The 14,379-nt window shown below is 34.3% G+C and overlaps 2 protein-coding genes across 7 annotated transcripts in view; one reads left to right on the top strand and one right to left on the bottom strand.

The window, feature by feature from the left end:
• LOC118739041 (BAG domain-containing protein Samui) overlaps positions 1–9,004 on the bottom strand; it is a 37,887-nt gene extending 28,883 nt beyond the window's left edge. For 3 of the 4 annotated variants that reach the window (XM_036470139.1, XM_036470142.1, XM_036470141.1), the window contains exons 1-2: positions 8,864–9,004; positions 4,820–5,445 (exon numbers count right to left, since the gene is read on the bottom strand). In XM_036470139.1, the coding sequence (XP_036326032.1) occupies positions 4,820–5,101 (282 nt within the window). In that variant the 5' untranslated portion in view covers positions 5,102–5,445; positions 8,864–9,004. Of the gene's footprint in view, positions 1–4,819; positions 5,494–8,863 lie in introns of those variants that run through there. The other variant, XM_036470140.1, reaches the window with a different exon arrangement.
• The window catches only part of LOC118739040 (nuclear hormone receptor FTZ-F1), a 628,268-nt gene that overhangs the window by 311,324 nt on the left and 302,565 nt on the right, over positions 1–14,379 (top strand). The gene's annotated exons all lie outside the window — the stretch shown is intronic.

The following is a 14,379-nucleotide window of genomic DNA, read 5'->3' as shown; positions in this document are numbered from 1 at the left end:
AAAAAGTAAACAAGTTGTTCGAAAGCAATAATGCAGACCCAATGAAGATTTTTAATGAACTCAATGTTTTACTTTCGCATCTATGCTCCCTAGTGGTTATTAGCGCGGACACATTTGATCCTATTGCTCCCCGTTGGAACCATACCTTGCTCCATTTCCTCAGTTTTATCACAGTTTTGAAGAGTATTTAAAAACAAAAGTAAGCACAAACGCTTTTGACCACGAAGCCGAGAAAATAATTCGAGAAAATGGTCGCTATTTTATTATCACTTTAATAAAGGAATTACGCCAACGCCTCCCTACAAATATTGCCACACTAAAAAAATTGAATTTTTTCGGTTGGAAATGCATTAAGAGTAATTAAACCAAAAGTATTTGTTCAACTACAGCAACAAAAACACAAATATAATGCCGACGAAATAACATCCATAGAGATGCAATGGCAACGGTTAACGTTACATACCTGGAGTAATTTAGACTCAACTGTCAAATTTTGGGCCGAAGTTTATCAATTTCGAAATGCCCTAGGAGAAAACCCTTTTGCTGACCTTTCCAACCTAGTTTTTAGTTTTATTGTTTTGCCTATAAGTAATGCAGAAGTAGAGCGAATATTTAGTTCAATGAATATAATAAAAACTAAGCAAAGAAATCCAATGTGCGTTAAAACGTTAAACGCTATTTTGTATATAAGATACGGTTTAAAACGTGAAGAAAAATGCTGCCATAATTTTACTGTAGATGACGATCTCTTAAAATTAATGAATTCAGGTGATATATACAATAGTGATTAATTTGATGATGAGGAATATACACTCGATATAAATTAATGGTGTTAACTGGTCTTTCGTTTCTTGCGATTTATTTAAATAAAGCATGTGAATTTTCACTAAAACATTTTAGCCGTTTTTAGCCGCTTTTTTTTGCCAATCTAGCCGGTCGGCCCAAAACGTTCTGGCAACACTGCCCATCATCGATCTAAAGTAACAAACCCCTAAAACAGAGATGGCAGAGAGCGCTTTTACTGTGCATGGTCAATATAAAATCTATATAAAGCTCAAAAAAGCTCTTCACGCGTAAAGTGGATTTAAATTGAGTGGTGCAAACGGGCATTTGGCTTTTGCATCGCTTGTAAAAGTTATCAATACTGGGAGCCAATTCTGGTTCTATGAAATTGTGAAGTGAAACTGGAAAATTCAATGTCAGTGAAGATTTAATTTTTTCACTTTATTATTTTGTTATATCATTTTAAGCGATTCTCGATCAATAAAGGCTTTTCTTTTAACATCTAGCAAGTAATTATTTAGTAAATTATTGTGAGTTTAAGGCAATAATATTCTTTATCACAAAAAGGTGGTTTTGGGAAAAACGCCCAACTTTTCTTTTTCACAGCCACAAAACTTTGTGAAAAAAAGTTTTCACAACGAAGAAAGAATCGTAATTTTATGTGAAGTGATGAAAAATGTTTTCACTTCACATTTTCACAGAACAAGGATTGGCCCCCTGGAGTGATATTTGATTATTTTTTCTCTACGTATTTTTTGTGAAAAAGTCTTTACCTGTCTACCCAGGGGTATAACATAAATTTATAGAATTTGTTGAAACTTGAAATTGTTGTTTATAATAAGTTTGTTCATCTGTTTTTCCTATTTTTCTCAACACCTGCGCTGAAAAAGTGACACGTCAAAATTGTTATTTTAAGGACTTTGATTGTTTATAAAAATTAAAATAACATAGTTAAAACGAAAAATAAACAAGTAATTTTTAGCAAAAAAAAACCGACTTAAAAAAAATATATATATGTCTATATATTTCATGATCTAATGATTAGTATGGGACCACCTCTGAGACACTACATTTCCGTTGCAAAAAGAATTATTCAAATCGGTTGACGTGGTGCAAAGTTATGCGGTAACATATATAAAAAAAAAAAAAAATATTCCGACGAACTGATAACCTCCTCCTTTTTTGGAAGTCGGTTAATAAACAAATAAATAAGTTACAAGAACTCACAAAATTTTTTATCAAAATGGCCTAAGTTTTTTATAAAAACTAAAATCACATTAAAAGAATTATTTTAAATTTTCATATGAGAGCACATTCAAATACCAAAAAAAATATTCAGATGATAGGCGAGTATCTCTTTCGTACGCCGAATTTGCACTAGGAATTGAAATGGCAAAAAATGTATGCCATTATTTTTAATGCTATGTCGAAACAGACATAATATTGTCTGGTAGAAATTCAGAATTAGGCATTCGATTGGACATCTTCTGAAATTCTTTGATGTTGATGATGACCTTATAATGAGTGGGGTTAGATGATCATTTCTTTAAAATTAAAAAAAAAAAACTCATTTAGAGCAATGACCCGTGATCTTCCGCCATTTAGCTAAGGTGGCCGCCGATTATAGTCAGTTCCACGAAATGTTTGTGCACTGTTACCTCTGCATATATGTACCCCAAATATCCAATTATTTTAGTGTATAATGAAAGATATTCCAACTATATCGGGTTATAGGACTTTTGGGAAAATATTTCCGCTGAACCTTAAGGCAATTTCTTTATAAAAAAAATGTCACCTTTTCATTGCCCTTTTCTTAGTATATGTGCGCAGAGGGCAATGATCAGGCAACATTTTTCGGTAGAAAATAAAATGCTTTTAGAGAAACCACTGAGAGAAGCTTCAGCTTTCAGATTTGTTTTCCTACACAGGAAACTCAAAGCTACTATTCTCATATCCACTTATTGCACAGTTTTCTCCTTACTCGCTGCTCTGAACCAAAAACAGAGCTTCTCTTTATACCGTTTGAATGAAGTATCGTACAGTCAAACTATAACAAAGACGAGTTCTGAAGAACAACAATTATGAAAATCAACAAAATATTTAAAATTTGATAGCCACCCTTTGAAAAAGGAGTGACGTCAATCCTCACTAAATTCAGTTTTTGACCTGACGTCTCGTTAATACCAAATATCGACAAAGTTTCTAGAAACCTTATCTAGGGCCGGCGGCTTCCCAGCCCATGACGTAAATCTAAATATGTTTTGTTATTGTGAAAAAGTGCCGATTGCATTTCATAATTGAAGGTAAAAAGGCACAACATTGGGCCGTATGAATAAAAACTAGGCAGGTGCTCTTTCTTAAAATTTCAGGCCCTTTACTTAAATTTGTTTGCATAAATCGAGTAAAAGGTCTGAAATTTTAAGAAAAAGCTTAGTTTTTATTCATACCACCCATTGTTCTGGTAAAAAGTTCGACTAAACACTTATTCTATTGAAAATTCGCCTCACTCAACTTTTTTCTTTTGAAAGCAGTATAAAAATTCACTGTTTTGTTTACGAGTTTCATCTCCAGCCATAATCGATGGCACAATTGTCTTAAATCATATAAATATAACGAGCTAATCGATTATGCTACATATGTACATACATATGTATATAGCGGCAACAACAAAAAAATAACACAAAAATTTTTATATAATTGAAAAGGGAAGCAGCCACACAAAAAAAATAAACACGCAGCTGACCTTCCCACGCCGATGCACTATGGGCAATATGAGGCATTTGCTGATAAGAAATCTGTGACTTTTTGCTTTTTAAAGTTACGGTCATGATCGTGTAGATTTAAACTATGCATTCTTCATTTTTATATCTCATTTGGTTCCCAAGATATACACCCATATGTGGGCTTAAAAAACATAAAAAGTACACTTTCTGGTTAAATGGAAAGAAGATATTATACTATTGGTATTAAACGATTGTTTTTATAAAATCTTATTTCAGATGTATATATTTTTTTTAGATAGATTACCCTGTATTTAAAAAAAAATATATATATTAAAAAAAAATTTTCTGAACTATTGCATTATAGTAGCTGCCAAAAGAAAAGTATATAAAAACACCCTAATAAATCAAATTTTCAATAGTATACCAAATTGAGCTTTGGCAAAAGCTTATCGTTTTCTAAAAATTATTGACTTCGTCGGATGTTATTTCAGCATTACATGACTCAAACGATTCTAAGACAGTTTTCTTTTTTTTCGATATCTGCCGTCTTTATAGCTTCCACAATATTAGCTTCAACTCTTTTACCCATCGCAGTCCTTGCAAATATGCTTCATATATGTGCTCAAATCCGTATTCTCTCAAAAGTGTATTGTTTTTGCGTCTTTTAATGAAATCAAATTCAAAACATACCCAAGCGGAGAAAACCGAAAAAAAAATGTGTTTTATTACAGAAGCTATTGCTGCAACCTGTTATTTGAAAATAAAATATTTATAGCTAATTTTAAATCTGAATATAACATGTAACTCAAGTCAGTATTTCTTAATAGGCCCTTGCTAGGAAAAAATTCCTAAAAATTTCAACAATTTGAATATGTCAACTTCTTAAGCAATTTTCACTTTATTTCATTAAATAAACACACAAAAAATCATTTGATCATTAAAGCACGCTTTATTCCCTAAAAAATGATACCAAACACTTATGTTATTTACAACTTTTCAAAAATGCATTTATGATCAGCCTTTGTACTAGCTCGTTCCATAGTGCGACGCCCCAAATTTTTTATGTAGCTTTTCGCTTGTTCGAAAAGAAGGTAGCAGAGCGGCAGAGACAACAAAATACAAAAAAAAAAAAACTAGCAAGATGGAACGGAAGAATGACCTTGCCGTACAAAAGCACGCAATGTCGAGTACATACATACATACATGCATACACACCCATACAGAGCTATATACTAGGCGCACAAATTTTGGGCCACTTCCAGATACAACTATGTAAAACAAAATTTCATAAGTTAGTCCCTTTGGCTACCAACCTGAAAATGTTGCGGAATTTGTTGTTGTTGTTGGCCTACTGTTGGCGCCTGCTGCTGATGTGGATGATGATACGCTTGCTGTTGTTGTTGTGGTGTTTGTTGCTGCTGGCGTGGCGAGCCATATGCGGCGGCATTGGGATCAGCATAATAGCCGCCGGCTGGTTCATGATGTATGGGTATATTGATGCCATTGGTGGTGTTGCCGGCTACAGAGCCACCGCCGCCACCACCAACGCCCGCTGAGGCGTTTGCATTCGCATTGGATAAGACGGTAGGGCGCATTGTTGTTGACGTTGTTGGTGGTGTTGCTGGTTTTGGTCACCTCGTTGCTGCGCTCAGTTAAAGTTTGTTGTAGATTTTTCTTTTATTGATTATTTATTTATTACGATATTTGCTTGTTGTTGCAGAAATATCACTGATTAAAGCTTTATGTTGCGGTTCGTAGTCACTAATGTTAATTTCGGAAATAGTTTTGAATTTTTTTTGCTTTCGATGTTTTAGTGCAAATTCTAATGTAGATGGGTTATTTATTTTTCCAAATTTTTATTTTTTTAAATTTGTTTTGCTTTAATTAGTTTGAATTTTCGTTGACTTTCTCTTTTGCTGGAAATATTGCTGCCACTTTACTGGAATTTAGGAAATTTATCAGTTCTTAAATTTGTATTCGTTTAATTAATTTTCGTGAATATTTGTCTCAATGAAATCTGGTTCAATAACGAATGAATATTATGGATTTAGGTACAGGAAACTTGAGCGTTTGGATATGTAATCGCCGGAAAATTTAAAATAAGATATTAAAAAATAAAAAAAAACAGTTTTTGTTTCAGAAAATTTGGTTTAGCTTAAAGCAATTGAAAAGTTCCATATTTAACTTATAGTTTTGTAATTTTATTTTTACAAATCTTTAAATAAGAAATTATTTCATTTATAAAATAAAATTTTTAGCGACTGGAAAAAATGTCCAGAAATTAAATTTTTTATGATATGGTAAGAAATCTGTTATATTTTTGTGTTAAATTTTCGAAATTTTATTTGATTGCGTACATTTTAATTGTTATGTAATATGTATTTTCAAAACTCTGCACTTTTCTGGATAGAGCTTAAAAAGTTTCGGTATTTCAAATGTATTTTTTTAATATTAAAATAATTTTCTTGAGTTCATTGACACTTTGCAAACAAACAAAACAAAAACCCAAAAGTTTTGAAAATTTTAATGCACTAATTTTTTTTTTTTAATTTTGCATTTTAATTTTTTTGTTTGCGTTTGTAAAATTTGAATTTTTGTAATTTTTAATTTAAAAGCTTGTATCAATTTGACTTTATGTTAGGAAATATAGAAAATTGTGTTATTTTTTAACTTAAGAAACTCAAATTAAAAAAAGGCTTTCTTTATTATAATTTTTACTCTAAATTTTAATATTCAGTAAAATTATTCAATTTCAAATTTGTCTAAAATTCCATAGCTATTGAAAGAAAAATACCAATAACAGTGGTCGCATTTTTTTCCTGAATCAAGTTTTATAAAAACATAAAAAAAACAAACAAATTACAGAATATATATTTTTTGAGACGTACGAGTAGGAGCAAAAAAAGTTAGTACGAACGTCGCCCAAGCAAAAATATGTAATTGAGTTTTGTTTATTTCCGACTCGCAATTAAGTGAATTTATTAATTTTATATTTTTCTGACGATTATTTATTTTTTTTTTGTAAATATTCGAAATATCTTTTTGAGATTTTTTAGGCGGACATTTAGCCAAATTTAAAATTTGTCCCAAGACCCTAAATATTTAATTTAAGGTTTTTTTTTAAGTTTTTATGAAAAAAATAGCAAACATTTTTCTCAACAACAAAAAAAAATCTTGTTATAAATAACACCGGCACACAAAAAAAGGTGGTGTGGTCTTGGAATCTGAATCTGCGGTCCGTTTAACTCGTACACCTCCAAAATTTCGAGTAAATTGCAAAAAATGCGAATTTTTTGCAATCTTTTTCGGTTTCGGTGTATGAGTCAAACGGACCTCAGATTCCGATTAGGTAATTTTCACGAACGTTTGGCCCAAACTAAAAAAATAGTTTGTAGTTAGTAGTTTCAAGAACATTGTATGATATTTTTTTTCCTAAATATATATCTGCTTGAAAATTAAATTTTTAAGAATTCTTTATGAATTAAAATATGTATGCAGATACTTGATCCAAGAATTATTTTGCCCTAAAACTTGCTGTATATACACACTTAATAAAAAATCTTTGTTTATTTTTTTTTTTTTTATAAATAGTAAACAGTTTTTTTTTGAAAAGTCATATTAATAAATGGTATTTGGGCTAGTAGAAGAAAATTATAGTTATCTAAATCGTGCAATTTATAAAATTTAAAAGTTTGTTGATAATACATTTTTTTCACATTTTCAATTTTAAAGCGTTTTCCTTTTTATAATGAAGAGTTAGCAACTAAAATTCGTTATTTCTTTACTTTTTGTTAAATTTTATTTCACTTAATTTTTTTAAGTTTATTGGTTTTTATTAACGAAATGTGTTATTTTCGTGAACACTAGAAACATTTTTCACAAACTTTCCGCTTCTACAATCAAATGCGATTTTTTCTTAATATTTTCCACCAAATTATTTGCTAGTTATTTTTGTTTTTAATAGAATTTGCAAACTTCTTCATATTTTCTTGACTTTGCACACTTTATATGACTGCCGGTTGCTCACAGCTGTCTCAGCTGTTGCGGCGTTGTTTTTTTTTTTCTTGGCCCCTTCTTGATTGGTGTGGGTGGCGTATGAGCAACCATAAATGCGCGAGCGTTAATCTTTTAGCCCACCACTATATGTATTCAGCTCGCCCGTTTTACCACCAACAGCTCGTTCTGTACGTGGCGGCGTTTGCTCGGCCGAAATTCGACTGTTCGCTTACTACCCGCTACTACAGTTGGCTGCTTAGCCATTTGCTAATGTTATGGCTACTCGCTCGCTAGTTGGCTGGCACCCCTGCTCTGCCGGACTATTCTGACCCACTAGCCACACTAACCAGCTATTAACATAGTTGCTTGGGTGGTGAGGAGGCGCTCAATTTTCGTGGCAGTGTCGGGGTTGTTGCTGGCTACACTCATTTATTCGCCCCTTTCTGTGCGCGCGCGCTTGTTGGGGGGTTTCTTTGTTATTGTCGTTGTTGTTGTTGCTGATGTTGCTATTGTGCTGCTATTGCCTTTTGTTGGTGGTGGAAAAATTCTATTGCGATGTTTCTAGTAGCTTTTGGATATTTAGCGGACATTTTGAGAAAAAAATTTCGTAGCAGTTCGCAAAATACACACACGAATGGGATTTACTTGAATTTTAATTAAAATTTTCTATAATTCAATTTATTTGCATTTTAATTGTTTTTCGATACCAACTGCTAGTGTTGTATAATGTGAGGAAACCGGAATTTCAACCGTATTATTCTATCGATTTTCGTAAAGTATAAAAGAAGGCTGTTGCGTTATTGTTGTTTCGATTGTTGTTGTCATGCCGTTTATTGCACGCACATTCACCTTGAGCAAAAAAAGTCGCATTAATTTAACCTAAAAGCACTTGCAGCACCAACAAATGGCGTTTTGGCACGCGAATGCGTCGAAATGATTCACAATCCAGTTTCTACGTGTTTTTTTGTTTTTTGCAAAAATCAAAATTCGCAATGCAGCAATTTTGAGATTTGCAAAGAGCCAAAAATTAAAGAAAAAATCAGTTATGACGTCATTACGTGCGGCATGGCTCAATGCGCTTTTTCAAAATTTAATATTAGTATCACTTTGCTTTTGTTGTTGTTGCTGACAAAGCTGAAAACCGCGTGCTCGCCTCCTAAGCTGTAGCTTATCGCGTAGCTCCACCATAAAAAAATTGACAGCAATAAAAAAAAAATGCAAATTCAATTTAAAATAAGCACTTTAGTTGCTACGCTCAAAAATAACAAAAAAAAGCAACAAAACTTTGCTTTGAGTAATTTCTTTTTTTTTACTGTATCTATCTTCCGTCGTATTTCTTTTTCCACACACGTTTGCCTTACGATTTCTTGCTAGTCGTTGTTGTTGTAGTATTTGTTGTTAGCGCCGTTTGTTATTAGATTCTTATACACACACAATTTAATTTTTTTAGTTTTGTTTTTGCTTCCGCCGTACTATATCGCTTCGTTGTTACTTTTAGACTGTCTTCCTTAGGTTGGCAATTGCTACCTTATTGCCCCAGCAAGTCGTCAAAAGACCAAAAACTTACTAACTCATTCTCCAATTGCTCGCAATGCCAACTGCTCCACGCAAGCTATTTTAATATGTTAGTGTGTTTGTGTTTGTCTCATTCACTCCCATCGTTTTTTGTTCTCTCTCTATCTCTTTCTCTAAAGCACGATTTCTTCCCGCTTTGGCTGCTTTTCCACGTGTGTTCTTCAACTTGTTGGGGTATGAGCGCCATGAATTTGACATAGAGCACGCTGAGATTGAATTTTGAGAGTGAGCGAGTGGAGCAAGAGAAATATGTGTTCGTAGTCTATGCACAGTGGGTTAATCCCTTAAATGATGAACAGAAACTCGATTCCAAAGGAACCGAAACTCTATACCAAAGGAACCGAAAGCCGGTTCTTGGAGAACCGAAAACCGGTTCCGGAAGAACCGAAACTCGATTCCAAAAGAACCGAAAAACAGTCCCAGAAAAATCGAAACTCGATTCCTCGTTGTTTTTGATGCTATCGACTTGAAACTCGGTTTGTTTCCGTATTGTGGAGTTCTGAGTTGGCCTACAAATTTTTTTCTTTGAATTTAATGTCAAGCTAGTTTCCTTCCTCATCTTTGATGCATCCAAATCACTGTCAGCAGCGATTTGAATGGCTCAAAAACGCAGCGATAACATCGAAAAACTGATGGATACATGAATTTGTTTTAAATGAAATACTAACGTGGAAAACGCGTATTTAAATTTAATTTCATGTATTTTATTTTTATAAAATTATGTAACCACAAATATCAACTAACGAATGACTGTAATATATTTATTTATTTTTTTTCCTTTACTTTATACAAAATATATAAAAATAAATAGAATTTTTGTAAAAATTTTTCTTTCTTTTAAGATATTTTGACGGCGCCTATTTCCGTTATCGCTTATTTGAGAATCGAAACCGGTCCAAATTCCCGGTTTTCCTTGCCTTTCTCTACATGTCCCTGAACCATTTTTATTCTCCGGCAAGTCCTAGCAGTCCTTCCAGTGGAGCTTTCCAGTTGAGGCGTGAGTGCTAAATACTCGCAAAGGAAGTGCTGGACGAATTCTACCTCCTCCTCATCTCTGCAGCTTCTACAGAAATCATTATGCGGGGCTACGAGCCTGGCGGCAATATGGCCAATGGTCCAGTGTCTCATTCGTATTTCTGTGAGAAGCCTAACTTTTACCTTTGAAAGCCTTAATGAACTCCGTGTTCTTCGTTCGTCGAGCCGTGGCCAGAGCGAGCGCGATACCGTGCATGTGTGCAGATTTTCCCACCTGCTGTTGCTCACTCTCTCAACTTCTTAAGACAGAAATCGCAGGGGAGATTTCACGAACTGGATCGCTTCCCCAAGACACATCTCAGATCCCTTTCTAGCACATTCGTCCGATTCCTCATTTTCTGGAATACCATTATGCCCGGGACCCAGTAAAAATTGATTATGTGTTGCTATAGAGCTTGTAGTGATCTTCGGCATCCCTTAACGCATATCGAGTTAGTCGTTGCCGACCCTAAGGCTTTGATAGCCGCCTCAACAAGGAAGGCAAGTTTAGATGGAGCTAGGTCGACCAGTGACGAATCAAATTATAACTTACTTCTAGGCTGGACGAAGAAAGAATCTTTGATTCATGACTCGGAAAATTCGGACTGCATTACGGAACCGCTAACGAGATTAAGCCAATCGGCTCTGCTGCCATCTGTAGTTTAAGGTTCCAGCATAAAGGTACTATTAAGAATGCAAGGCTGTTAGAATTCCTCAAAATTAAATCGATCACAATGTAATGAAACCAGCCAACATAAGCTCAGCGCCTCAGGTCTTTTTTAAAATTGGTTTTTTCATACGTATATGTATTACCCCAGTAATACCGTTAAGTATTTCATTGGAAGGCGGATTGAGCACCAGGCTCACCCGTATGATACTATACTACAAATTGTATTCAGTTCGTCAGTTAGTTTTATACTACCACCCAATCGACTGTATAAGTAGAGACCTAGACACTTCTCCTATCTGGTTCAGTGTGTTACTAGCACTCGCTGCAATAATGGTTATTGTATTACAGCTGTTTGTGAATTGAATCATATGTGCAACAATATTTTCAGCTTTGGGCCTGCTTAAATCGTATCTCGTAGATATTTTCGTTCTTTGATGAAGTAGGTGCAGTAGGTGTTTAACCCCTTGGGTAACGCATCCTAACTAGGTAAAAAACCGGCTTATATGAAAATTTACCTCTCTATGAGAATGGTTGGATGGCGGGTATTTTGTTTAATACGACTCCTTTACCATTAACTAACTCATATATTCGCAAATTTTTCTGACTGGGACAAGAGCCGTCTCACCTGATCTGACATTTTCCATCATCAGAATGTTTGGTCTCGAGGGGTTGGGAAAATAAGACAACTGAATAATATGACTGATCTGTTGATTGAAGTTTTCCTAGCGGACTCGACATAGAGATTGTAATCTATCAAAGTTTCAAAACCACTTTATCCTCGTGTTCCATTTTATACATACATGCCTGAGTTATTACGTTTCTGTTCTTATAGAGCAAATTCGAAGCTATGTTATTCTTTTTGTGATCGGGTAATAGACGATTAAAAGATTTGTTTTTTTTTTTTATAAATGAGCGATGTGTGGCTTTCAACACTGAGCACTTGGCTTAATGTCTCAAAACAGGCCGAGCTCAGCATGCGAAGTCAAGGTGGTATACTCTTTTTATCAGACGAACAGGCCGCGTGCGTATAATTTTAATACTTCAAATTCTAGCTAAGCCAGCTTTACTATAGGGTGTCGGAAGTCAACTGTCTCTGGTAAAGCAAATGACATTTTCGGTCTCACGTTTTAGCTTATTTCTTCGATTCGAAATGCGGTTGGCTTGCAATTACAAAGTGCAACAATATATTCGGGGCGAAATGATTCCAACATAGGATGAAAAACTTAGATGCATATAACAAAACCTCCAAACCTCTTTGCATTTCCCAGGTAAAATTTTTGTATGGCCATATAAAGTTTGCAATTTTTTGCCTGAGTGTTTTCAGAATAAGTGGAAAAAGGGTTAAAGTTCATATCAAAGCGAAATATGTGGTTTGGGTGTATCAAGTAAAATTTCACGACGAATAATTTTGTGGAACATTTCAAGCCATTAACTTTTCACGAAAAGGTCGTTTTGATCCCTTGTTTCGTAAAGTCTGATTGAAATGCATTTGGAGGTCGCTAAAGGGTTAAAATATTCTAGAAAGCTCTTCGGAAAATTTCACTACCCCTAGATTCAGACAAAATCTATATACAAAAAAATAAAAGTCAACAAATCGGTAAAAGTACTTAAAAAAGTAAACACCAAGCCAACTCAACCGGCATTCACAGCTCATTTTCAGCTATCAAAGCATACAATCACTGGGCTTGAGAACCTGTACTCGCACAGCCAGCCAGCTTGTCAGTCAGTCACCCAGCTAGCCGAATAGCAAGCCAGAGTTTGAAATGGGCAGCACACAATTGAATTGACGTTTTCGCATCGAAATCATTATAGTATTGAAATGTATTTGTGCAAGCGTTGAAAATATTGGCCACATTCACTATTCGTCCGGTGATACATACATCAGATTTATAAATAGATACGAATGTGGGTTCCGATGGATAGCGATGAGAGCACAACATTAGCAAAAAGCCGAACATGCTAACTACAAAAAAATGTTTAACGCTAAATGCTAAAACGGCAAATGGCAAAAACGGCTAACGAAAGTACATACATATTACAATGAATAAGGGGGAAACAAATAAAAAAATAAAATAAAAGATAATAAAATAGAAACAAACAACAAAAGGCGCTGAAAATAATCGCATGATATCTAATTGTTGTTATTGGATGTGATGACGATCACCCCAGTAATTGAGCGCACTAACAACAAATGGAATTTTGTGCGCTGTTTTAGCCACTACGCGTTTCGGGTGACTACATAAATATTTTGACACACATATAAATATTTAAGTATACATACATCTAACTTTGTACTAATAACTAAGTTAGCTGAGTATTGACAAAAAAGAAAATATTTGTTAGTGAGCATGTGTGGTGAAAGATTTTCAGAATGAGCGATCGTGCGAAGAGCATATAATTTGAGAGTGTATCAAATACTTGGCTCATTCGATGCGAGGGGAGTGAGTTAATGAAGCTTAACCAATCAGCTGGCGGGTTAATTAGTGAAATTTTCTAAGCGGCGCGAAGCATTTTATTTAATTAAAATAAGCCAAGTATTTAATTGCATTACATTATTTGCACGCCAAAGTTTGCTTTAAAGTTTTTAGTACATCCAAACATCCAAACATACATATATATCACATATACTAAATACTTATAAGTGACAGCAAATGTATTGTAACGAAATTCTATAAAACTCTCGCGCTCATCAACTAGCCAAAATATAAGTATTTTAGACGCCACAAAGCTACACCACATATGTGCGAAGCCAATTTTACAGATGTTTCTCGAATATTAGCTAAAAGAATTTGCAAAATACAATAGAAAATTTGATTTTGCCAGCAGCTGAAGAGCAAAATGCTCTCATTTCTATTTGATTAATGTATGTACATATGTACATTCGAATTGGTTGCTTAGGAAGCTGTGGAATTGATGCCCATATTTTTCTGTTTTCTTTATAGATTCTTCAAGTAAATGAGTTTCTTTGTCCACAACGAAGAGGAGTGATTTCTACAAATTTATGTATGTTTACTAGGATGGTTCTTAAAAATTATCAACCTCTAAATTTTATACGAGGCACCCTTTTATTTTTTTCTACGTAACGGGTGATTTTTTTGAGGTTAGGATTTTCATGCATTAGTATTTGACAGATCACGTGGGATTTCAGACATGGTGTCAAAGAGAAAGATGCTCAGTATGCTTTGACATTTCATCATGAATAGACTTACTAACGAGCAACGCTTGCAAATCATTGAATTTTATTACCAAAATCAGTGTTCGGTTCGAAATGTGTTGAATGTGTGAAAAGTTGGCAGAAAATCCGCTTTTTTATCGACAAATTTTGTTCAGCGATGAGGCTCATTTCTGGTTGAATGGCTTCGTAAATAAGCAAAATCATGCGATTTGACGCCTTTAGACTATTTTTTGTGGGGCTACGTCAAGTCTAAAGTCTACAGAAATAAGCCAGCAACTATTCCAGCTTTGGAAGACAACATTTCCGAAGAAATTCGGGCTATTCCGGCCGAAATGCTCGAAAAAGTTGCCCAAAATTGGACTTTCCGAATGGACCACCTAAGACGCAGCCGCGGTCAACATTTAAATGAAATTATCTTCAAAAAGTAAATGTCATGGACCAAT

Source organism: Rhagoletis pomonella, unplaced genomic scaffold (assembly GCF_013731165.1).
Source record: "Rhagoletis pomonella isolate Grant_MI unplaced genomic scaffold, Rhpom_1.0 Rhpom_scaffold_00005, whole genome shotgun sequence".
NCBI lineage: Eukaryota > Metazoa > Arthropoda > Insecta > Diptera > Tephritidae > Rhagoletis > Rhagoletis pomonella.
This window is presented reverse-complemented; position numbering and strand designations above follow the sequence as displayed.